This window comes from Elaeis guineensis, chromosome 13 (genome assembly GCF_000442705.2).
Source record: "Elaeis guineensis isolate ETL-2024a chromosome 13, EG11, whole genome shotgun sequence".
NCBI classification, from domain to species: Eukaryota; Viridiplantae; Streptophyta; class Magnoliopsida; order Arecales; family Arecaceae; genus Elaeis; species Elaeis guineensis.
This window is the reverse complement of record NC_026005.2, coordinates 49,156,174-49,183,218: the sequence shown is the minus strand read 5'-3', so window position 1 is coordinate 49,183,218 and position 27,045 is coordinate 49,156,174. Positions and strand designations below refer to the sequence as shown.

The following is a 27,045-nucleotide window of genomic DNA, read 5'->3' as shown; positions in this document are numbered from 1 at the left end:
GGATGATGTCCGCGTACGAACACCAACTGGAAGCCAAGTATTGCCGTGTCCCACCAGCCCGAGAAAGGATAGAGAGAGAAAGCCGACCCATTTTTCCGTTCCTTGGGTCCTCTCAAGGGGAGGGAGGGAGAGAGAGAGAGAGAGAGAGAGAGAGGAGGTGGTGGTGCGAGAATTGTATTATTAGATGCTGCAGTTGCTGTTCGCGGTGGCGTTCTCGGCGGCGCCGCTGACGCTGTACGTGCCGCCGGTGAGGAGCCTCAACCCGTTCTTGGAAGCGGTGGAGATGTTCGTCAGGGAGGCGGCCGTGTATACTCTCCGCGCATATCCCCGCGTCCGACTCGGCCTTCGCCGGATCTTTGCCTCCCTCAATCGTGCCCTTAGGTAGAACTATTATAATAATTTTCTTCTTTTCTTTTCTTTTGGATCCCCTTTTTTTCTTACTTATGCTGAGAGGCCTTTTTTTTTTTTTTCTTTAATAAGAAATAACACGGTGTTTGTGGTGGAGAGATTTTTGTAGAAATTACGAAAATCTAGTGGGTTTCCTTTTGACGAGGCTGATAAGCGTTCTTTGTTTCCATTAATATGTATTGGATCGATGTTGTGGGATGTGATTATGTTTTACCCCCAAAAGAGAGTGGAAATGTTTTTAAGGGGATGTTTTCTAGTTCTACAAAGAATTAAAATTAAAAATGTTTTAACGTTTTATTCTGAAAAAAAAAAAGATAAAAACAGAAGTTTTCATGTTGAGTGGATTTTGAAAAGAACATCGGCTGCTTAGGAGAATGGCAGTGGAATCTGACGGATCAAAATTTGGTTTTTCTTCTTTCTTTCTTGGATGGTGCGTAATTGAGACGTTACAAAAGAGCAGGAGGTGGACATGATGATATAAAGAATATATATTCTATTCTGATTCTCTCCCCAAATCTAGCCAGTGATTATGGAATCTACCGTAATAATAGAAGGTAAGAAGGGGAATTTTGCTCATCATCGTTGCATAGAAGGTAACGAGCGGAATTTTCCACATCATCATCCCACCAATGGAAGCAATTTTGAATTTTGAATTCCATAGATCGGCTTGTCATGTATTCGTTTGTGGGGGGTTATTTGCAATGATGTTCGGATCTCAGTTCAGATGTATGAATGAATTTTTGTTCTTCTAGCTGTGCAGTCTTAAAATAAACGAGATAAAAGAATATTTTGTTGTGTTTTCATTTGCCCCCTTTTTTTTTTTTTTGATAAATTTCATTTGCCGGTTGACTCAAGCAAATCCAAGAAGAAACGACGAAGGAAAGAAATCCAGTTGGGTGGAAGGCTCCTTGTGACGCTTTCACTAGACTGGATCTCTGGCGTTCTGAAACTAATAGGGGGTAAATATTTTAAATATTTTCTTCTGAGTCTTTAATTTTGCATGTATTTATTCGAGATTGATTTAATAATTCCGGCTTCACAAAAAATAAATAAATAAATAAAATACTAATAGAGGCAAAAGAGACCACTTCTTTTGTAGCCAAGGAAATGGGACAGCCAAAGCTCATTTGTGGCAAGAAAGCCTAACCACTCGGCCACTTGGTCAACCGAAAGGGAGAGAAAGAAACAAGCATTTTAGGCGAGCTGATATGGAGGAGGAATGGTGGGGTCTGATGTTTGGATTGGTTGGTTTAGCGGCCTGGATTCCTGTCTTATGCTACAGAAGATTAACGTTCACTGTTGCCAGAATAATAGTGAGAAGAAAGCTATGATGGCAACTCTCAAGCTCAGCCACACAAGAAATTCCCCACGAACGGGACATGAATAGAATGTGTTACGATTCTTCATGAAATGCACCAATTGCTTCATGCCATGTGGCAGAAGAAACATTTGTGTCACTGAGCAAATGAGCAGTGTTGTGTAGCATTTCCTGTCTTGGTCTATGTTTAATTCAGAATATCAGGGAGAATGACGAGTTACCAATGATAAAAGAATAGCATTACTCCTGAAAGGACATATATTTCAAGCATGTGGAAAATTGAAGGTTTATGCCTGCTATCAGTTTATTTGGTACAAATAACCTTACCTCCCAGTATCAAGCCTCCAAAATGCTGGAGTATAAGAAAAATTCAAGTTTATTTGGTACAAATAACCTTACCTCCCAGTATCAAGCCTCCAAAATGCTAGAGTATAAGAACAATTCAAAGTTTAAATGGTGAAACGTGGCGCTTGTTTCCGAGTAGCAGCATTTAAATCTCTCTTCAAAGATCACAATATATTTTGCCCTGCTTCCATGGGTATTTGGTATACAACCATGGTCGTTGAATGTTGATATTATTCCTAGATTATCAAGAGTGAAGAAAATGAAAGACTTGTGAGCATACTTAAGTCAGATTAGATAACAGAAGGATATAAAAGGAGCAGCATTAGCGCTTTTTAATAATAATTTACCCTAAATTATACACAACTACACAAGACCATATGATGGCATCCAGTAATTATAAAAATGGCATCCAATGATTATAAACCAAACATTTCTACCAGGTACCAAGAGCCTGTTTAAGTTCAGTGTAACTAATTCTTGTTCACCATTCTGTATGAGGTTGGAAGTTGCTGGTAAGATCAGCAGCTAGGTCACTCATTTGCTTCAGTGTATGGGGATCTTGCGATATTCCGGATGGGTTCTCAGTTATCCCAAAAAACTTGATGGGGAGGCAGGTATGGAGCATGAAACCATGAAAACAATAAACATTCAAAATCTTCGAACCATTTCCTCTGATGCATCACCACAGCTTCAAAAACATCCATAATTGATTTCAGCCCCACCATCACAGCATTTCAGAACAGCAACATGTAATAATACATAAAAATCCTCCATCAATCATCTGGGGAGTCTAAAGATCTTCCCTGCATTTAGTGAAATGAATCAACAAGAAACCAATGAGGTTAAAGAAAGTGCTAGAACATTCCTAACACAAACTCGGAAGATATAATGAGCTGGAGTTGTAGAGAACTAGAGACTTATACCTGTTGCTGAGTCTCAGCTGCAGTGATATGCTTAGGATGCTCAGAATGTCCATGAAGCACCAGAATTTTTCATCACTTTTAACATATTTCTAGGTTCTTTATCTTAACTGGTTTTCCAAGTTTCGACTTGTCCTCCATTTTTGCAATCTCCAAGGCCTTTGTGGAAATGCAAAAGCTCTTGTCATCCCAGGAATCCAAAATCACACCAGATCCTAAGCAGATATCGTTGCAGTAGAATGCTGCAAACTGCCCTGCAGCCAAACCCTGGTCATCTTCAGATATATGCACCTCTATAACATCTTCCTGACCATTTTTGCTAGACCATTCTGCAATGCTACAGTCATAAAAGCCAGGACCATGTCGAACCTACAATTAGGACTGCTATTGTCAGTATATGTCCATCAAGCAGATATACGATCCTCTCTCTCTCATTTCTCTTTTTAAAAAAGAAATATATAGGTGTACACCTAATGCCTGCACTTATTTTCAAGCTTAATATGAGAGTTAATTAGCAGCACAACTTATGGATCTCAAAACATGCAAAGATAGAACCACAAGCAGGTTGACCAGTAAACTCTCAAGATCTCCAAAAAACTAATCTTGAGATTTTTTTTTTCCAATAAGGCCAGTGTAAGTGCTATGAGATACTCATATAATATGATATATTACAGTCCTTAATAAACAACAAGGTTTGCATTTTTAAGTCATGTTCCATGAGTTGGCTTCATACAAACCAGCAAGAAGCTGGCTCTAAATACATGGTGATAGCATCTTAACTCTCATCAAAATTACAAATCTATGACCGATTTAATATTTTTTTTATTCAGAAAAAACTGTTATATAATACCACTGAGAATTATGTAAATACTAAGGTGACCGTTTTTTACCTTGCACTGCAGTAGCTCATTATTCGAAGGAGGTGAACCACTAAACCAATTTAATGATCCAACACAAAATGTGCGCCTCCTTTTATCCAGTGAAAAGTAGTTTCTTGATACAAAAACAACATTGTTCTGCACGTCCTTTTCAACAACATACCTGCACAACATATGGAAGGATGTTGGAGACTGAATATCTAATTGATTGACATAGTTTGCATCATAATAACCATTAGGTGCATTTTGCAGTCAAACTGGCTCTAGAACCATCAGTACTAAGTCCAAAAACTTCAGCCTGAGAAGCCATTTCATCTTTCTTGCATGCAAAGATATGTGCCAAAAACTATTCATAAGAACCACAGATTTTTATGGAGTTTGCATGCATCCTGTTGTATATGTTCAATACACTAAAACAACTAGAATGGGCACCAGATGTAAAACTAAGATAATAAAGAGAGATCAGCAGTGATTACCAGGGTCCTCCAGGAAGGCGCAGACCTTGACGCTGACCGATAGTATAGAACCAAAAGCCCTGGTGTTTTCCAAGGTAATCTCCGGTCTCAGCTTCTAAAAGTATACCCTCCATCTCCCCTATATGCTTTGCAACAAACTCACTGAACTTAACCTACATTTAGAAAGTTTTATCAAACATCCATCTCAGAGTGTACTGATTTGGAACAAAAATACTTGTAGAAAGACCGTATCAAGGACTTCACCACAGAGATATAAAAGAGTCACTAGAAACTTTAATAGAAAAATTAAAAGAATATATGTACATCATTTTGATCACTCTTCACCTTATATTTCATATATTCCAATGAAACATAAAGGAAATTTAGGTTTGCAAGTTTTAGAAATTCTGAAACTCTAACATTATGCACAGAACATGCCTGTGTTTAAAATTCAAAATCCTGACATTTACAAACCCTATGAAAACAATGGCAAAGTAATGATAATGAGGGGCATATAAATGATACTCATAAACTCAAAAACCTGACCTGATTATTTTATAATTATCAGGTATGGATCCAAATTAAGTTTTCGATGCCCTTATCAGATTGAATCAAGAATCTATACATAGGATCCGATTTCTTATCAGATCAAACTCAGATCTGATTTCTTATCGGAGAAAACTCAGGTTATCTATGTTCTAATCCAAAGGCTGATGACCCAAATACTGAAAAACTATATATATATATATATATATATATATGCAGTATATGTAAATACAGGAATATAAAGAAAATTGGCAACATGATTTGTGTTCCTTTTCTTCGTATTTGGATTTACATCCTTTTCTCAGGCATGTCCTCCTACACTCTCATTCATTGCTATTTTAGTTTTAAAATCCCAAGCCCACATTCAAATTTTGATTTAGTTTCAATCAAACTAAACATATATACAAATTAAATATCTCAAAAATGATTAGATTTTTTGAAAACCAATCATTCACTTCCTATATCATGCTCCTTTCATATTGCAATCTGCTGCAGACTGCTGTGGTAAGGGTCTTTTTAGTCTTGAAAATTATTAACCCTTGGCCAGATGGTCCACTAAAATTATGTACTAAATTGAACCTCTCAAAAACACAAATCCAAACTCGATCTTTCTAATCGAGTTTGGATGCTGATACAGCATTGACCCACTATGAATCCTATCCATTTATGGAACTAAAGAAAACTGACTGACCATCCTCCGTTGATATACACGGAATAAATAATAATACAAGGACCGTTGATATACACGGAATAAATAATAATACAAGGACCGAATTGTTAAACTACCATGTTTTACCTTTTTTTAGTTCAGCAGCAACCTATTAATGATTATGGTAATATACAAGAAAACATTTTGCTAAACAATTATAAATGTTACAATTGTAAAAGTCAAAAACCAAAGAAAGAGATGCCAAATTACAGTCCTTATAGGTATGTTTAGTCAAAATCCTTTTAAATAAATATCTTTTGAGTTTCAGTAATAGTTCTATACTAGCAACAAAATTTGACTAAGACGATCCAGTTATTCCAAAGATTGCAACTGCTTCATGCACTACTAAATCAGATGATTTGTGATGCCCATTTTTCACCAGTTATTGGAAGAATGTTCTTATCCATCAGCTATTGATGAGAAGATTATTAACCTGTCAAATGTCCCCTCTACTAGTGTCAGAGTGGTCCAAGATAAATCTTGCCCCTTCACTGCACCTATCTATGGTCCATTTATTTTTTGAAGTGGATGTCAAGCATTGATGAAGATGTTTTCAAGTGATTCGGTTGCTGCTGTTCCACAAGTGCCATTAGAGATGGGGGTAACTAGGATTGTGCAACACTCAGTCAATTAGGTGGCAGGGGCACAGTTGCTCATGCTGCTGGTGACTAATGCAAGTTCACTCAGGTTTTTAATACTAAATCTCAATGGCTTGCCAAAAGTGAAATTGGCCCGAGTCAATACCCAGGCCACAGAGTCGTCTTCGATGGGTTCAAAATTCGCCACTCTTGTTGATACGGGACAAAAAACAAAAACTGTCGAAATTCCTCCCTCTGAACAACCAAAATCAATTTCACTACGATCCACGGTTGGTTCTATTCTAAACATGGATGCTGAGATCCCACCAAAGCACCCACCCTGGTGCAAGAAATCTTGCTAGTGGCAAAGGATAGCTCTAGAGTGCACATCTTGCATGGCAAGGGCATGCCAAGAACAGTCAACACCTATAACCAAAAGGCAAAAATGAAATACCACCAAAGGAATCCGACAGAAGCACCATTAACATAGTCAACCATAACATATAACTGAAAAAAGAATTGGGAACAAAGTACTTATGAAACTTGTTGCAACCTTTAAGGTGGATATGGTGGATGAGCTTTCCATGGATAATCATATTTTGGTTGTCTACAATTCTAGTGACTCTACTGATCAACCCAAGGGCCATCTGGAGCTGGGTTTGGATAAGTTGGGCTCGACCCCATCTTTGGAATCACCTGACAAGTCATAATCCAGCTCCTCCCTCTTGTTCTCTAACCGGTCCACCACCATCCACTTTTCACCCTCTTTCTGCTTTTGACTCTATCCCTACACTACCTGTTCCCCCACATCCCCACTCTACTTTCTCAGCTTCTCCTGCTCCTACCTTGCCTGATTTGCTCTGGATGAACCTAGAAATTTGAAATCTTGACATGATGTGCAAGAGGAGTCTCACCTGGCTATTGATCACTCCTCTCATTCACCTCTTTTATCAGCTCTACAGGCTGCTCTCAAGGGTGTGAATCCATCTAAGTCGCATGGTGTTAATGCTTCCTTGGATTGGCACAATTAGGAAGACTTTGTCCCTTTGCCTACAAGAAAGGTTTGAGGTACTATAGGGTAGTAGGGCTCTTATTTCCTTCTAGAGATCCTTTTTAAAATTGTTCTCATCTATTCCACCTAAAACTTATTTTGTTGGCATCGACAAACAATTGCATGTCCTTGAAGTTATTATTTGCTACTTTAGATTGGGTCATCTTCTGTTTTTATCTTAATAATTTCCTTACATGTCATGTTGCTTTGTTGGATGTCTTTAGTTGCACATGCTTCTTTCTTTAATGTAGTAGAGTGAGGGTCCTCCTCCCCTTTACCCCCAAAAAAATATGTGCATATATATCCCATGCTAGCTGATTCAGGGCTTTAGGCAATTGGTTGGGAGAAGAGATCAACCAGTCATCTTTCCATGTTTTGACTTCTAAACCAAATGCGTTTTTTTTGTTAAAGACTTTAAACCAAATAATATTCTTTCTATAAAGGCTGATTGCTTGTTTCACTATTTTAGCCACTTCTCTCAATAAAAGCATATCAAAAAGAAAAAAATATTAAAAAATATTTTAGTAGGTCTTCCTCAAGATAAAGAACTATTTTAATAGGTAACATTGAGGTTTCCATGACACTGCATTAAAAACTAAAATGGTTATTATTTTCTGGTATAATAGAAAGTAATGACAATTGATGAAAAAAATAATGTTATTTAACCATATTGCTATTATTACATGAAATCTGTTTTGTAGCCTGTACAAAATATATTTTTAAAAATATAATTTATATAATCATGCACAATATAAATTATACAATTTTATACTTAGGATACAAGTTTAATTAAATAAACTGATAAATTTTAGTTTAACTGTATAATATATGAAAGAATAAAATTTAAATAATACATGTTATTTGGCAGTTATTTCATCATGATGGCTTCATGGATTTTATATATGAAAAAATAATGGTTATTGTTTAATATTTGTGTTATTGACCTAAGTAAGATATTGCTTTTAAAGTAGTTATATTTTCGTACTAGCTAGATGGTAGATTTTTACAATAGTATTCATTATGTTTTGTTATGCAAACAACTAATGGCCATTTTCAATTGTTATTACAATATAATAGGAACCTTGATGTACCAATTCATTTAGATTGAGGTTTGGCCTACAGTGGGACTAAGAACAGAGGTCAGGTTTTTCCATCAGCATTATGAAACTATTGCAATTCTAGAAGCCCCCGACTTAGAGACGCAGAATATCTTAAAAAGTGCCATACCCACTTCAAAATCTTTAGGAATCTAACTTGTGCATGCACTTCCTAGGTGATACTCTGACACCTTTGAGAGCTCTACTTTCCTGTTCTTGCACTCACCTGTTCCACATTTGCTTTGGATTCAAATAACTAAATTCCCGGGCATCCAACAAAAACTTCTATCAAAATTTAATTTCAAATAATTAGAGGTGCGTTATAGTAATGCAATGCTGACTTGGATCACATTAGGCCTGATTTATATTGCATAATGAATTTTGTTTAAGACAGTTCATGATTTTGCATAATCAGGAGCAAAAATGAAGCAAAGAGTATATGTATATATCTTTACTAATTTTCTTCTTTGTAAGGCATTAATGTGACTATACAACCATACCTTAAGTTCCAAATAAATATATTAGGGATTATCGTTTGAATCTCTACACCTATGTCCACTAAGTTTGCATTCCATCTGAAAATGGCATTTACAAAGGCAGACCTAATGCCTGCCCATCTAAAGAAACTGGCCAATTCCATCTTGATCATGCTACAATGGAAACGTGAAGATTAAGCAGTCTTGGGAACTGATGTATGCGAGCATCTTCAATCAAATTATGTAAACATTGCAAATATCATTTCACATGGAAATTCCAAAGAAATAGCATCTGGATGAGGAAGAGGAAAAGGCCCTGTTGCGGCCAATCCCCGTATGCGCCTGACTTCAGTGAAGAGCGACCTGCAAAACAAATCCACTGAGCAGAATTATGTCCAGCGAAGACCCTCCGATGCCTAAGTTAGTGGGGAGTAGTAAACAGAATATTGAAAGTAGAATTTGGCAGAGTTTCGCCCAATAATTGTCCTTTACCACTGTTGCCCATTTACCTTCTTTTTATAGATATTTCAGGCATAACCGTCAAACACGTGGAGCCCCGTTTATTGTGGCATGATAGGATAATTAACCCTTATTATCAAGCCATGATCATGAAGTTAGTGGGCAGTTTGTGCCCACTAATGATCATGGTCTGGAGTCGTTATCCACAATTGTAATGTCATAATTGTAGATTCTGATATCGACTGAGTATTGGTAATCTAGATGTACCGACTGTATGTCGGCGCTTTTGATGTACCGACTGTCCATTGGTCGATAGTTTTCATAAACCAACGGGCCATCGACTGTACAGTCGATCAAGTCATCGAGATGGGTTGCTGTCTGAAAAGGCGGTCAAGAGTTATTGATAAGCAACCGGCTTACCGATTGATAGTCGGCTATCTGTGTTCCGCAACACCGATAGAAAGTCGGGTGATGAACCCTGTAGATGCTACAGTCGAACCGGTAACTCTTTTGAAGGTCCTATTTTGACAGACCATCACCCGTTCCCAACACTAAGTCAGGTTGACCGACCACAAGTGAGGGGAGCTGTCATTGAATTGTGGGGGAAGCAGGTCCGATTGCCCCAACAGGCCCTAAGGGGTGAAAAATAACGAAAATTTACCCAAAGTTCAGAGAAATCATTTCATGACATTCCTATCAGTGGTTGTTGATCAGTTTAATAGTTGCAGTTGCAGTTCACCTTCTCTTCAGTCCACACTTCCTAGTTTGGCCAATCTTCCATCTTTCATGAGTCCCTTAAATTCCACTTGGTCAATAGGGAAATGGGTACTTGACAGTTGGATTAAGTGATTAACGTTAGGTGCATTGGCTGAATGGTTGTGCTCTTGTTAACCAGCAAAGTGGACAGATAAACCCACACATTTAGTTTATTTACTTCACTATCTTCTTTCTCTAAAGCATTTTTTTAGAATCAAAATGATGGTTTACTAAATTAAACCGTGTATTTATAAGCTGATTGGTTTTGCACTCCTAATTTCGATTTCTGCAATATTAGAAGATTCTCTAGAGGGCCTAAACTCATGAAAGTGCACATGGTGCTATGAATAATTAAAAACATAAATAAATAAATTGTAGGGCTGCCTGTAAGTAATGAACTGCAGTCGAAACAATAGCCTAAGCACCAAGCAAGACTTGGTTGCGTAGGTGCCAACCCAGGTGACTGGCTCAATCAAAGGAAGAGGAGGGTGCCTAGGTGATGATGCCGCCCACACACTTGTGCAAGCGACCAGCTTGTTTAAGAACCATGGTAGCAAAGGCACCAAGCTGATAGTGATGCTCAGGCATCTAATACTCACCACTGACAGCATCACTGATAAATAAATCATAAATTAAATCCTCGTCATCCTTGCCAATAAAATTAACAAAGGACCTATACAAAGGAAAGTTCCAAAGAGCACTAAATCATTTTAGTTTCATATTTCTAATTGACATATACTAAGCATGTACCATATCCCGTCATGAATACCTTAAGCCATGTTGACCATCCAAGCACCAGAGAGGATACTAGGTAAGACATGACACAAACAAATTTGAGTACATCATATAGTTCTCAAACTTCAGGGAAGCCCCAGGCAATAATGTACCTCAAGCTAGGTAATTGCCAAGGCAACTTTGTCTACAAGTCAACCAACCATCAACACTTTAGAACATTTTCAAGATGTATAGTTATCTAGCTTTAAACTTGAAAAACAATATAAGAAACAAAATACATTTATTTTTTTCCTTTAAATAGCAGAAATAGATTGCTCTTTAGTCATTTAGCTTACTGGAGTTGGATCATACACCTAGGGTTTCAAGTGAAAGTACTTTTAAGGGACTCATCTCCATTGAGATACACTAACTGGGTCCAAATGAAATACAAAATTTCAGAATACACATGCATAGAGAAACAAATACGAACATATGTAAATACCTATCTATTCACCTATTCAAATTTAAATGGGCATATACGAACACTCATATAGCAATAAGTGACTTCCCAATTTTAAAGGGGGGACATGTTGCCTAAAATCACTCATGGCCCATGAACCAAGGTGGGACCCCAAATGCATGGGAGGCATCCATATAATGCTGGCTTAGGCAAGGCTCACTAAGGCATTCCACGGTCCATCCACCACCTAAGCAAAAATCTATAACAATGACAGTAGCTGGTATTGCTGAAGTCATTAAAATATTCAATAAAACTAATCAAAACTAACTGAAAAAAGCATGAGTTATGAGAAAAATGGAAATGGAACTATAAAGATGCCAATATGACCTGAATCCAGATCAAAAAAAAAAAATCTCATATTTAGATAGAGAAAATCAATTTTGAGACCACAACTTGCTCTCAATTAACCTAGCTAATACATCTCCATATTCAACTCAATTGTAAAATCTAGATCTCAGGACCTAAGACAGATAACAAGATTAAATTCATATTATTATTGATTCTCAAGATCTTTTGTCCTACACTCCTACTAGACTTTTAGGCACAACAATTGGTAGTAGCCAAGTAATGATGATCTGACGCAGCCTAGGCCACGTTTCGATAGAAAAGAGAGAAGAAAGACGCATGAAACAAAGAGAACAGCAAAAGTAATTAGAAACTCTCTTCTAGAATTTTGATTCAATAACAGAAAAAATAGACCAACTGCAACGTTAGCCAGAAGGGCCATATTTATAGATGAAAAAATCTTAACTAAATGCATAAACAATCCGAAACAAAATAGAGAAAAATCAAGACTTCCAATTCGTCTAAGATCCTCTGGTTACCATTGACCAGTCAAATGATAAAATCTAATCCCAAAATTGGCTGTGACGGCGAAACAGTCAGGCTCATAGAGCACAGAAAGAGCTTTTCGAATTGGGGTCTTATAAGCGATTCTGACTCCGGATGAGAGAATTATGTCTGTTTTTGCACGGTAGGGTCAAAACCTGGCAAGGTCTATCGCAATCAGATTGATTTCTTGCCCTTTAGGGTCTGATCCATCAAATTAAGAAATTTACCAGCTAAGATATCTACGTCATACTCCCCAGGCTGAAACAACTCAGCCTCGAGTTAAAAGTCTCCATTGTTTCCTTCAAATAAGAATAATTCGTCAGAAGGTTGATGCTGATCTCTGACTTTGATTTAGGAGATCCTCCTTCATCAGTGCCAAAGTAATCTTCTGATTGTCCTTTTAGAATGAGTAGGTATTCCGACGACCATCATAAGTGACGCTGCAATCATACTGCCACAGTCTCTCCAAAAGCAGATGGCACACATCTATGGCAACGGCGTTACACCAAACTTCATTGAAGTACTTTTGTCTGATAGAAAATGACACAAGATAGCGACTATCGACAACTATCTTACTCTCTTTCCGAAATCATGACAGCTTATAAGGTCGAGGATGCTTTTCAGTAGTCAGGTTCAGCTTGATGATGCCCTCCTGCGAGATGACATTCTCACAGCTACCTCCATTGATGGTGATTTTACAAATCTTTCTTCAAATGGTGCAGCAAGTATTGACAATATTGATCCACCTCCAGTCTTTTTTCTCCTTTTTGAGAGCAAGCAGGCTTTTTCGAACAACTAGAGCCTCTCTTTTATCTCCAAACAGTAGAGAATCATCCTTCCTTTCACCTCCATCATAGATAGGCTCTCGATCATGGTCAGATAGCTCGTCTCCTTCTATTAATAACTACTTTTCGGACCGACTAGCAAGCTTCTTATGCTTGTTTCACGTGTGCTTGATCTTGCCATAGTTGTAGCACCGTGGGATAGAAAAACTAACCGATCTGACTTAGAGGATCTCGCATCAACAACGCTACGAATAGGAGGGGTAGAACTAGATTGCACCGCATGTCTCCCTGATTTTCGAATGCTTGATTGCTCTACAAGGAGATTAGACCTGGGCACAAGCCTTCATCGCTGTTGCTCCTTAGCAACTACAACACGATGGTAAGCCTCTTTGACCGTCCACAACGAGTGGAGTTTCAAGACATCTTGGATCGACTACCTTAGTCCACCATGATATCTCGCAACTATCTGTTCCTCGCTCTCTGTCAAGTCATTTCTAGCGATCAATTGGTAGAACTCTTCCATATATTTGTCCACAGACCTAGTTTTTTGTCAGAAATTTTGTAGATGCTAATACAGGGACTGCAAGTAATTGAAGGGCAAGAATTATTTCTTCCACATCTTCTTTATCTTTTTCCAGTCCTAGATCTTCGGCTTGCCTCTGTGCTCTCTGATCTTCTTCAGCTACCGCCACCAGACAGAAGCCCGACCTATCAATTTCAGGATGACAAATTTGACCTTCTTATCGTCAGGCACCTCTTTGTACTCGAAGATGCATTCGATCTAATCAGCCAATCAAGAAATACCTTCATTTGTAAACTATCCGAATATCCAAACAGATCTATCCTGATGGTATCATACCAGCAGATTAGTTATTCAAACGAATCGCCTCAACATTCACACCAGCGGATGAGAGTACCTCTATGGAAGAGGTTCTCGAAATTTGAAACTTCTCCATCACATCTGCGGTTTTCTGGTTCCACCTCAAATCTCGCATCTCAATTTTCTAACTGCGTAAGACGCTCAGTCAATTCCATCATCTGTCTCTTCAAATCTTCACATTATCAACAAATCCCGCTCCTGCTACATGATTTCTTCAAGAGCTACCGCCGCCTGAGTTGCAGGTTCGTTCCACTTACGGCCACCAGCACCATCCACCATTTCGACTGCAGTGAAAAACTCCACTCAAGGATTGGTTGGGCTCTGATACCAACTGAAGCAATCTAGACCACATTTTGATGGAAAAGAGAGAAGAAAAATGCACGAAACAAAAAGAACAAAAGTAAGAAGAAATTCTCTTCTGGAGTTTTGATTCAATAATAGAAAATAGACTAACTACAACGTCGGCTAAAAGAGCCATATTTATAAATGAAAAAACTCTAGCTAAACACATAAACAAGCTGAAACAAAATGAGAAAAAATTAAAACTTCCAATTCGTCTAGGATCCTCCAACTTCCATTGACCTGTCAAATGATAGAATCTGACCCCAAAACTGACTGTGATGGTGAAGTGGTCAGGCTCATAGAGCATTGAAAGAGCTTTCCGAATTGGGATCTTATAAACGATTCTGACTCCGGATGAAAGAGTTATGCCTGTTCTAGTACGGCAGGGTCAAAACCTGACAAGATCTATCACAATCAGGTTGATTTCTTATCCTTTCGGGCCTGATCCATCCATCAAATCAAGAGATTTACCAACTAAGGCATCTACGTCATAATCATAAAGAGCATGATAGAAGGGTACAAGTTGGAAGAATCGTTACTAAAAGGCATGCCGATCGGCAACCAGTATGGTATGGTTATGGTATCTGTCCATACTCCATATCATACCAAACCATGGCATATCGGAACCATGGGGAGAGAGAGGGAGAGAGCCGAAGATGAAGGAGAGGGAGGTGGAGGAGAAGGAGATGGGGGGAGAGAGGGAAAGGGAGAGAGAGAGGGGATGGGGGACTCATCTAGAGGCTTGGATCCATGAAGAGAACAGATGCCTAAAGATGCAAGGATAATCTGCGAGCTTGCTCAAGAAAAGGTTGGATCTGCCAAAGCTCCTTGCTTGAAGATAGCACGATCAAATGATAACACTGATGGGAGAAGATGGCAGAACAATTCAGGAACTAAGAAGAAATCAGTAGACGAAGATGGCTGTTACAACTTTACATGATATCTGGCTCCATCCACACCCACCACCTTAGGCTAACTAGATCCGACCATGGTCCAACAATATCATCTCAAGACTCAGGTGACGACACATGGCTATAGATCCAAGATGGAAATCTATAAAGGCAAGGCGAAGGGAGATTGCACACCAAGAAGAGGGCAGTGGCAAGGGGCTGGCACTCCGCTGCGAAGGTATACATGGTAGAAATGCCTGACAAGCGGAGGGAGGTGGCAGAGCAAGGGGAGGGATGCACAGTGGAGTGCATGGAAGAAGAAATGATACAAAGGCTGAGTTGAGAGGTCGAATGAGGAGGCGAGAGTGGGGGATAAAGGTGAGACAACGGTTTTTTTGTGAAAAGGCAAGGGTTTTGAAGTGTTGGAGGGAAGGAGGTATCATTTCGAAGAGAACTCGTGAACCATACTGGGAACAAACTAATTCAGTTGGATACATCCCGAACCAACCAATTCGAGATGGTTTGCCAAACCTTGGTACCAAGTGTTTAAGCATTAAAATACAATAATGATAATAGTGAAAAATAAGGCTCAAAAGTGAATTAATAATAATAAGAGACGTACCTAGAAATTATCACACTCACCCCTCGTCAATCACCAATAGCTAACTATAGGTTTGTCAAGAATCTGCTTGTCGGACTCTGAAATATCATATCACAAACATTGTTGGGAACCTAAGAAAATGAAAAGGCATCCTCCAATAAAGGAGCTATAGCAAACATATATAGGGACATACGGTCCCTTTATGCTATTAGAACTAGTTCAAAGGCTTCATACTCCAAATAGGACTCCAACATCTAGAGAAGGAATGAGAAGGCTAGAGAATTCTGCTGCTCCTGCTCAAATAAGAACTGGTATAACAGTTTGACCTAGGGCATCATAGCATTTATGGAGCAACCTATCCAGATAAATGCAGAATTTCTTCAGATGTTGGGACAGGAACATTGAGTCCAAACTATGATCATGAAATAACAGTTCTAATCAACTCATATTTAGGACTGAATGCACTTCTTGGAAGCAACTCCGAATATTTACAGGACTTCAACACACAAATTAAACTGACTCAAGGCCTCATGATGCAGTCCTCACATCATCTGGATATTGATGCAGATAGGTGCATCAGACCTACCAGAGATATCTTTAATAGTTTGAAATCTTAGAGATCTTATTCCCTGTGATATCATGGTTGAATGGCTTCAAGTCCTCTAGTGGACTAGGGGCAGAGTTCAGGTATCTGTGCCTCCTCAGGCCTCCATCTGTAGGCATGATTTTAATATGTGAAGCAAGGATTGCAAAGTTATGGGACTGAACCTATTCCAAAACCAACTTTCTGCTTCCTTCAAGGTCCATTTCCATGCCACTTTAAACAATGATCAAAACATAGTTTGCCACTTATCTCATTGAATCTCATCATGGCTTCTAGCTGTCATATTGTCTTATATGCAACGATGCAAATATGGTAAAACAAATAAACAAAACATGAATTCATACCTTAAGTAATTCAGTTTCAAAATTATCAGGCTATATTTAAATGTCATTCAAGGGTTGTTGTGAGGTTTAAATTCAGGTTCATTAAACAACTTTTTTTTTCGGGTTTGTATTAGAAAATAAATCTCAATCTAACCAATTCAAGACCTAAAATTAGAATGAAACATAATTTTCGTGATTATTTCTTACCATACATTTGGAAGAGCAGAGAAAGTAGGAGTTTGAAACTTACAAGAATTTATATTGAAAATTAAATGGCATTTAGAAATAAAGACATGATTTAAGAACCACAAACAAAATGTTTAAACATGAAATATCACAACCAGAGGGTGGCATTTCTACTGCATGTTCAACTTTTCTGATTCCAAGAATGTCACAGAAATTAAGAACTTGAGACAGCTGACCGTAGAAATGCCCTCGGCCTTCTTAAAGAAATCTCTAATGACTCCTATATCTTAATATTTTTCCTTTTCTTGCCAAATTCAGACTCCATTTCATCCAGTACTAATATTGTGAAAGGGATGATAAAATCACCACAGAGAAATTGAAAAATTAATTTGCATACTGACATTGCTAAATGTGAATTATAAGTTATATGATGTTTGCACATACGACATATATTCATTACCGTATAAAATAAGGAAGGAATCTACCTTTCCAAGGAAACATATTCCTTGAGAGTCTTTCCTATCTTTGTTTGGAAGATCCATTAAACTAGCGAGCCAACGCACTTCGTCCTGTATACAATAATGCAAGATAATAGATATATTAAAAGCCTGCAAGGTGATTATCTTATTTAAAAAACAGTATACAAATTTTTGCTTTGGACCTTAATCATATAAACAAGTTAACTGCTGAATCATGTACTGTAAGTGAATTTAGGCTGGCACAAGAGAGACAAGTGCATGGACAAACCATCTTTACATCCACGAACTCACCTTTGGTATACAACCAAGAGGAAAAAGAAGCCTCCTAAGCTGAAACTGTGATAAATGAGAGAGAAAATAGGTTTGATCCTTCACCTGCAATATAAATGCTAGTAATCTGAATTATCACTAACAAAACTACAATTGTAACACAAAATGGAAATAAAAGAGCTCTGTTAAGACAATTTTACTATCCATTGGTAATCCAGTGATATAATTTATTTTCAAAACTCGCATGGTTTGAACAGAATCTACCTAAATGAGAATTTTTTGTCTCATGTGTTTATTATATCTTTTCATGATTTCACACTCCCTCAAGTCCACAAGTTAAAAATCTAGTTATTTAAAGGCGCACAAAAACAAATAGCGACTTCAGGAAACAGAAGAGTTTGGGTGCTTTATGTCATGCATTTTTCCCCAGTTCATTTCTTCACTGAACCACTTCACCAGCTAGCAAGAAAACCACTGAAAAGACCAGTATCAATATTACAGATTTTGTTATTGTCCATTGCAGGCAAATAACCCTCGCTGAACCAACAACAACTGATCAGTTAGGACTTAGAACTTCTAAGCCACTAACAATCTTAGTTACATAGCACAGAACCACAAAGTCTTCATCAAATTATTTTGCATCCATAGATCACAACTTAGAGATGAATTGGTGGATAGTACATGAAAGATGTGGAATCGTCCCTGGTGTGCACTTACATAAAGCCCTTAAATGTATTCCTTTTACACTCGAAGCAGTAACAGAATGATGTAATGATCATTTCAAAATCTGACTGCCAGGTTCCAGTCACAAATAATGCACTTTGAAACAGTAGCTTGCAAAGCAGAGGAAAAAATAAACTATTACTAAACTACAGAGTTTAACATTGTACCTCAGTGATCTTAAAGAATAGAATCATGTTCAGCCCTTGTTTTATTGGTCCAATAAGGCTTAATGACCAACTAGAATCATTTATAATTAGAAGAGCTGCTGTTGGCAAAGTTAGCTGGAGATAATCTCATCTGATACTCATACAGGCACCGGTGTCTGATCCTCTTTCACTCACGAAACTTCCGCTACTTGGCATGCAAATCTGATTTCCAAATTTTTAATGACTTAGCTAGGAGAAATATTAATGTTTCCCTAATGTTCCGGCTGGTGCTAAACATTAATGGTGCCCAAATGTTCTGGCTGGTGGTAATGCTCAGAGTTTTCAGTGTCAACTAAAAATCCAAAGCAAAAAACAATTTGGCAAACTGCGCTTTAAAGCTTAGAATTTACACCAAAAAAAAAAAAAGAAAAAAAAGAAAAAGAAGAAGAAGGAATGGTTAGATGCCACAGCCAACACCTGAATGAATATAGCTCAACAATCCAAGCCAGATTGAAAGCTAGAACTTTTTATAAAACCAGAGGGACCAAATAGAACACTCTTTTTACAATTCCATGGTTAGAGGAAATGACTTTAATTTTTAAATTATCAGGCCAAATAGTGAGATACCTATCATGACAAATTTGGGTAGTGCTCCATGAATTACTTGTATGATATCTCTCCTTAGAATGATCCAACATGTTGGCTCGCAATATGAGTAATTTAAAGTCCACCAAGAAAACTCCTTCCAACTAATTCTCAAATCATCATCATCATCATCATCCAAGCACTTATCCATCCAAGTATCCAACTGTGCTTGGCTAATAGCACTACCCAAAATAAATGCCCCATGAAAGGATTCAGCAATTAAAACCAGCTATCTTCTTGACATCAACCTTCAAATTTGTATCAATTTCCTAGCTAAAGCAACTTTAGGCAAGCAAGAGGCTTGCAATGAAATATAAAATGCTAGTGGAGTGACCAAGCTCATTAATTGTAGTTTAAATATTTTCCTAATCATGATGAAAGATGGAAAAGTTTGATATAAGAACCTGCGACCATTTCTTAGGCACAAATCTCCTTGTACTGATGGATTCACTCAAAGCCCTTTCAGTTATGGTCTGGCAAACTCTTACAAAATGTCAAACAGACCATTCTCTCCTGTCACTTTAAAAAATTGACATTTGTAATACTATTGAACATCTTAGACCAATATTTCTGTACTGTGTTGAAATGCAGCCTAGCTTCATCACAAAAAAAAAAGCAGCCGGTTCTTCCTAAAACGAGGAAATTTCAAAACTGTACTCTTCTTGTTTATGAATTTTTGAGGAACTTCACCTCTCTTCCAGCCTACCAAAGTCTATCTAAGGAAACACTCCCATAAAACCTCAGTTCCTTATTGTGCTCTTCTCTCTTGCCAAACACTATCTATATAACCAAAATAATTCTTTACCATAACCCAAAAATAATAGGGTTTTTCTTAATTTCTCTCTCCCATTGTGTACTCTCAAATGGGATCCTCAAAGAACACCAAAGCACTGATATGCCTGACAATGTTACCGGGTTGATTTTAATGCTCAAATATTAACATATTCTTACTTTTGAAATTTAGCGGACGGTTGGATCATTGGATGGGAATGGATTGGTGCTTTGTGGTTAACAAATTGGATCCGAATCATTATAATCTAATAAAAGCTTGTTCCATTTCACAAGCATAGCATACATAAAGATCCAAACTTTTAAATATTGTGTTGCCATGGTCAATTGTTTGGTAGCAGTAGCTACAAAAGATACCAAGGTTGAATCTCCCATTTCATGAAAGGCCACTAACTTCGTATCAACCTTCTAATGGTCAATATTTCCCTCCATCATGGTAAGATTACATGTATACTAAGATAAGCATGGATCTGCAGCAATATCAATTAAAAAGATATCTGTTTATTTAAATGAAACCTTTAAAAAGTATTCCTTTATGGAATACTTAGGTGCTGAAACAGTGTTACTTCATAATTTGGAGTTGTTTTAGTATGACATATCTACGGTAAACAAGCTAAGCTTAAGCATGTTACAGCCAGCTTAAGCTTGCCTCTTATTTGAGATGAATTGAAGTTGTTCAACCTCCAATGGAATCTGGAAAGCTTAAGCTGAACTTCTTAGGTTCATTGCAAGCTTAACCTGACTCTGCCAGGATAAATTAGAGGCTCTAGTGACAAAGGTGGAGCTTGGATTAGTCACACAAAGTGATCAGTCGGCTAACTGGTAACTTGATGCAGAGTGGGGCAAAGAATTGTCTCCATCACAGGGAGAGAATAGAAGGGCTAAGTTGGGGGAAGGGGCCCACCGATGTTACGTGAGAAATTCAATTATAAGGAATTGTGAGGGCATTAGCAAACTTAGATTCTTGCTCACAATAAGACACTCCTAGGCATAGCCGCTGCTGCAAGTTATGGCGGTGAGTAAGTGTTTGAGGACATGTGAACACTTCTTTTGTAGTTCCATCCACTTTTCTGTTTTTTATTAATATAGCAACATAAGAAATGTAAGTTACTTTGACAAGAAATTCCAAGGACTAGTCAACTCAATCTGAGGCACACACACAATTTAGGCCTTTCAATGGTTGAAGTGTAACATATTTATATTTTACAAAAGTTCTCCAATGTTAGGGCACTAGGAGGAGTTACTATAGACAGCTAGAAACAGTGTGGACTGGAGCCTAAGAACCATGGTGGATGCATATACAAAACACACAATATTAGGTGTTTCAAGGTTGAAGTATTGCATGCACACACATTTAGTTTTTACAAAAGTAATGTCAAGGCACTGGGAGTAGTGACAAGTGGCAGGGAGACAATGTGGGCTGGAGCCTAAGAATCATGGTGGCAGGATCACTTAGGAAACCATGATGGCTAACAGGTGGAGAAAGAAGGATATATGCTGAAAGGACAGTTTCTTGAGAGATGAGAGTTGGGCAAGGGTTAAGGTGTTGAGAATTTGTAAATCCTGGATATCTTTTAAACTTAGTCATTACAAACGATCTTTTATTTCTAAAATATTAATAAAAACATCAAAAAACTTTCACTGACAAAATAAATGTACCGTATATAATTTCTATTTATATTGAGCTCACCTAAGCTGAACACTAGCAAGCCAAGCAAATCAAAAGGCTCGACTTAAGTTTTTGCTCCAAGCTAAAGCTCCACTCACTATCAACTGGGCCAGCTGAACGAGAGCTGCCAGTGAACAACTTGTTAAATTGGCACAGTCACATGTATGTTCTTGATGATATTATCAGCAAATAATGCACCAATGAAGACAATGTGATTGTAAGAGCAGTTATATTCAAGTCCAGGTGGGACTTTTGATTAGTGTATCCTTTCATGAAAGAGGGTATCTTTCCATGCACTGACAAATTTTAGCATGACACATGAAATTTGAAAACTCAAGTTTTATATCAATATGCTTAGTCAAGATTAAACACTGCAGATAAATGAATAGCTTACAACTTGACAAAGAAATTAAAAATAGACTAAGGAACAAAGATATAAGGTTGAAAGATATATAACTCAAGTACCATGTCTTTTGATAATTTTAGGATAGAAGGCCCATCTCTTTGTTCTGATGATGAGTGAATAACATATGCATAATGTCCTGAAGCAACATAATCAAACTCCATACTTCCAATGGCTTCTAGAAAAGCACCTAACCCAAAAGAAATGAAATAAAATGTCATTAATGGATTTCAATTACAACAAGCAAAGTAAATGATATGAAAAATCAATACAGGCAACTATAATCAAGTAGATTTTACGGTAAAACATACCAAATTTGATTCTTGTATTACAAAGAACATCAGGATTTGGAGTGCGGCCACTACGATATTCACTAATAATGTGAGATACCTAAGAAATCATATTTCAAAAGATTCCAAATGAATAGAATATATCAATAGATTTAGTGAAGCATAATATTTACAAAGAGTATTTGTTAGTATAGTATGATCAATTCTTTAAGCCTTCTCAATAAATCATGAGGGTTGGGTTGAGAAAAATATGAATTATGATTACTTTAAATATGTGGCATTTCTAGATTACTTTCAAGAAATAGAGAGTATGCGCAAATCACAAATTCATAGTGGAAACATAGTAACTCAGAGGAGAGGCAGTTTTACCACATTTTTCCAATATTCATCTGATAAATGAACAACCTCCAAAGGCACATCAACCTACACCACAAAGATGACAATATGATTGCAAGGGCTCTCTTTCTGAAGTCATTCAAAGAACAATATAATTATTATACACTTCATCATGATTAGGTGAAGCATATATCTAACTAGAATTGGGGCGAAAACAAGAAAAGACTATGTGAAGCAATAATCTGCAATATAATAACAAAATAAATGACATAATGAAAAGAGATCAAATTTGAAAATTGATTATTTATAAAATCCTATAAATCCATTAGTTGGATTAGTCCATGGATTAGTTTCTGGAATTCTTAACAAAAAAGCCTGTGAATTGTTAGCTGATCAAAATCCGTCTTATCACAATGTATTAAACCATATGCATAGTTATTTCACCATTTTTTAGCACAAAAGGCATCATAGAATAAAACCAATTTAGATATTGAACATTCTTGGATCCATTAACAAATTTGCATCGGAACTATACCGATGACAAGATTGAAAACATGAGGAAATGAAACATCTTTTCTGCTTTTTCCCTAAAACTGCACAAAATTATAACAAATAATAAAAATAATGATATCCCACCCAAAAGCTTCAAAGTAAAACTTACTGTATTATTGCATTACATATGAATACCAATTCAAATAATTACCCATATTTTTTGAAAAAATATAGTAAACTGCGGAAAGAAATAACAGCAGTATCTTTAAACTATTCATGGTTGATTGTCAGCCAGTTAGATGAAAGGATACGTAAGTGGATTTAGCACATCTAATATAACTATGCTTTTTTATCAAATGAATATCTATATCTTTAATGATGCAGTAATATTTTCATATTGTGGAAAAAACTCATTGCAAAAAAAAAAAAAAAAGAAAGAAACTTTGAATACTAGTAGGTTCTTTATTCAACAGTTTGATTGATAAGTTATACCATTAGTCTTCCTAATTATGGTTTTATGCTCAAGTCTCAATTAGGTATTTCACATAAGCAAATGACATGCAAGAGTTATTTATGTATTTCCAGGTTCATGCTTAGGATTAGAAACTTGATATTCCAAATGGCTTTGCCTTTGGGCTAAGAACCATCATGAGTTATGAATTTTGTCCTGGCAAAACATGCATATTGTTCGCAATTTAATCAAGCTCATAACCTTGAAAATAATAACATCAATGATTAAAATAATAACAATAATAATAGTAATAATAATAATAATAATAATTTTTGAATACTGATGACTATTTGATTCATGACAGTCCTATACTGAGCAAAAGTGTTTTTCTACATTTATGAAAAAGTATGATGGGGATGACCATTAAAGTAGCTATCCTAGGGTTAGTTGAAGCTTTAACCAAAGTTTGGGGTTAAGAATTTTCATAGCTGCAACACTTGAAAAATATGTGGAAGATATGTTCCACACCCCTTTGTTTGGCAAGATACAAAATATAATGCCACAATGCATATGGATGTTGTGTCCTGATAGAAAATAATGTTAGAAAACAAAAGAAAACAGATAATATAATGAAGATATTGACAAGAAAATTCTAAGTCAGAGATAATGGATTAGAAAAAAAGGTTGAATAAGGTATAAAAGAAGAAAAGTGAAGATTTTGACACCATAAGCAAATAATGGATGGAATTATCAACTTATGTGAAAATCAACATTATGGATGCTTTTCATTATTGCACACCTTAACCTTTTGATAAGCATTAATTGATGTCGAAGGAAATAAAGCATTCAATTCCTTTATCAAGATTCACAATCTTGGTACCAAATTCCATATGGGTACCATACAATGGTCAATTCAGTATACTACATACTCGATATGCCTCCCATACTGCGTACCAGCTCGGTAACAGTATGGTACAATATGCATCAATACCGACCACTATGGTGTACCACGGTTTTAATTGAAACTCTTTGCCGAAGTCATTTTATACATATAAAGTTAGAAAGCATAATTTAAGACAAAAAGTTGTCTTTATCAACCATGGGTAATGACTGTCTTCAGCTACTTAAAGAGAAAATATTTATGTCTGTCTAAATACTGCAATCACATAATAACTTCCAGTTGAACATCTACAGGCATCAACTGATGGGCCAAGATATGCAATTGGATCCAAGACCTCTGGATATCACCTTTGCAGAAATCAAAATGTTTATCTTGTAGTTAATTACCAATTTATATATTCGTGTTTTCATCTTAGATGATTTATTCAACTATTTTCCAATTATTTAAAAGATGGTCATGCAAATTATCATCCATGTTTTAATCTTGCATTCTGTTTTTTTATTTGTTTAACTTTTATCATTATTGCCTATTGTAGGCTTAACTCCTTGAGACATTGCATAAGAACTCTGACCTTGTTAGACGTAGTGTCTAACTCTGTTATTTTAAACTTCAGTCAGATCATCTATAGAACAATTCAAAATCAGTTTTATGTCAAAAAGGGCAATGCCCATGCAAATCTACCAGCTTCTAGGATTCTTCTTCGATGAATGCCAAAAGGTTGATACTTTTTTGGTCAAGAAATTCTTTACTTCCAATTTGAAAAACAAATTTCTTGCTACCATGATTGACCTTGTATGATAATAGCGTTAAGTCTGGGTTGTGTCCTAGAGATGTTGTGCACATTTCCAGCAAGAAAGGCTTATCATTCAATAGGCGTAAGCTGTCCACTTTTTAATATTCAATGGGATAATGATAGCCAAATCATAGCTATCTCTTACCATCTTTTTTTACCTGATCACATACAGCTCTTGCATACTTCAAATCTTCATCCCAAGGGCATTCAGACCAAAAGTTCTCAAAATCTTCCTACAAATGGTCAAGTATCAGAAACCCAAATAAATTCTTATATCAACTAGAACCCTTAACATAAATAAAAGTTATTATAAACTATGAAGCAGCAATGGTACAGAAAAATGAAAATTACAAAAGCCCATGGATTTTGTGTCATATACCGGTGGGAGTGTATGTAAAATCTCATAAAATTTTTTATCTCATATTCAAAATAGCTATAAGGAGAAACTCAACTTTAACAATCCTATAATAGAATCCTATAAAATCTCATAAAAATTCCTATCTCATACTTGGTAATTTACAGGATATTACTCTGCATTTATGCTCCAAGCCAAATGTGGTCTTAGAAATTTCAGACCATCGTCTAAACTTGGAGTGGAACACGAGCTGCTGGCTGACAGCTTGCTTATTTGACAGCCCTAGGAAAGAAAGTGATTAAATATTCAAATCCTCTGAGAAAAGTGACACTATAGCTTATTTTCCCCATATTATTATTATTATAGATATCCAAAATGTATTCCAAATGATTTACAGCCATTACGACTGAGTGAGACAGTCCACATAAATCTAAGCCAAAACCAGCAATAAAATTCAAAATTAGAAATAAAATGCTATTTTCCGTAGCAAAAATGACAGAGGAAAAAGATGAACGCTTTCTACTTCATAAACATCACCCACGAACGCGAACCCCGTAGAGACTTAATCAGAGGAAAGCAGTTGGGAAAAATCTTCAAACAGCTAGAAGAAAGGAGGAAAGGGATTACCTGAAACCAAATCTTGAGGTAGAAAGCCGTACAGTCGTGGCCAGCGGCGTGGAGGAGGCGGAGGGCGACGCTGCTGTCGACGCCGCCGCTGAGAAGAACAGCGACCTTGAGGTGCCTCCCCGGCATGGAGCAACCGAGGTAGGGCTCGAGATGAACGGCATTAGAGGAGATCGAGGGGAACAGAGGAGGTGGACAAGGGGGTGGCGACGAGAGCGCCGGAGAAGAAGAAGAGCTAGTTGTCAGAGGCCTCGTGGAAGTCGGACGAGATATGGAGAGAAGTCGAAGAGAAGAAGAAGAAGAAGAAGGAGCGAAGAGAGGGGGTCGTTTGAGATAAAGATTTGGTTTTGGGAGGGAGAGCAAGAAGGGAGAGAGAGCGGCCATGGCTCTCCGCATGTTCGGTTCCACCGCCGGGTTGGGCAGGAAATCGTACCTCGAGGATGTTCCGACTAAAGGAGAGGATGAAGGCAACGAAGAGGAGAAAAAAATTGGGCAAGCCAAGGCTCGGCCAATCCTGAATCCCAGCCCAAACTGATCTGGCTCGCGTTCGAAATCAGAATCGATCGATCGGAATGGGAATCAAAAAATATTTGAATTGTGATTTGGAATCGGAATAAATGATTTATATTATTGTTATTTAAAAATAAAAATTAAAATCAATTCAAATTTTCATTTTTTTCTTTAAATTTAAAATTTTTAAAAATTAATTATTTTTATCTATCTTAATATTTTTAATAAATTTACAAGAAATGATATCAAAACTCACGTAGAAGAAAAAAAGCCATTGAAGATAAGCTAATATAAATAAATAATATAAATAGATATCTAAGCATACGCATCATAAGTTTTTCATAGATATTTCTTTTTACATCTATTCTTTCTATTTAGAGATAGGAGAGAGGCAAAGAGGTCATAGGAGATAAATGTAGGCACACCCTTCCTCATGAAGAGTAGGAGAAATGGAGTCACGATGGTGGTGAGCCAACTCTTAGAGCACTAATATGAAT

General features: G+C 37.0%; 2 protein-coding genes across 3 annotated transcripts; one reads left to right on the top strand and one right to left on the bottom strand.

Moving 5' to 3' along the window:
• LOC105033600 (uncharacterized) lies at positions 1–24,659 on the top strand. 2 transcript variants are annotated; one of them, XM_010908468.3, is made up of 3 exons: positions 1–381; positions 1,264–1,367; positions 1,508–1,735. In XM_010908468.3, the coding sequence occupies exons 1-3, from the start codon at positions 185–187 to the stop codon at positions 1,552–1,554; spliced, it is 348 nt and encodes a 115-aa protein (XP_010906770.1). In that variant the 5' UTR covers positions 1–184; the 3' UTR covers positions 1,555–1,735. The 2 variants fall into 2 exon arrangements, with proteins under 2 accessions (XP_010906770.1, XP_073103667.1); XM_073247566.1 differs by lacking the exons at positions 1,264–1,367; positions 1,508–1,735 and adding an exon at positions 24,560–24,659 and having other exon boundaries at positions 3–381.
• Positions 2,349–26,545, bottom strand: LOC105033599 (uncharacterized). Its single transcript, XM_010908464.4, has 11 exons — positions 26,042–26,545; positions 25,218–25,292; positions 22,456–22,509; positions 22,108–22,186; positions 21,859–21,986; positions 17,443–17,526; positions 17,158–17,241; positions 4,346–4,497; positions 3,882–4,032; positions 2,995–3,360; positions 2,349–2,874 (listed from the first exon to the last, which is right to left on the bottom strand). The coding sequence occupies exons 1-10, from the start codon at positions 26,432–26,434 to the stop codon at positions 3,073–3,075; spliced, it is 1,488 nt and encodes a 495-aa protein (XP_010906766.1). The 5' UTR covers positions 26,435–26,545; the 3' UTR covers positions 2,349–2,874; positions 2,995–3,072.
• Positions 26,546–27,045: the final 500 nt, after the last annotated feature.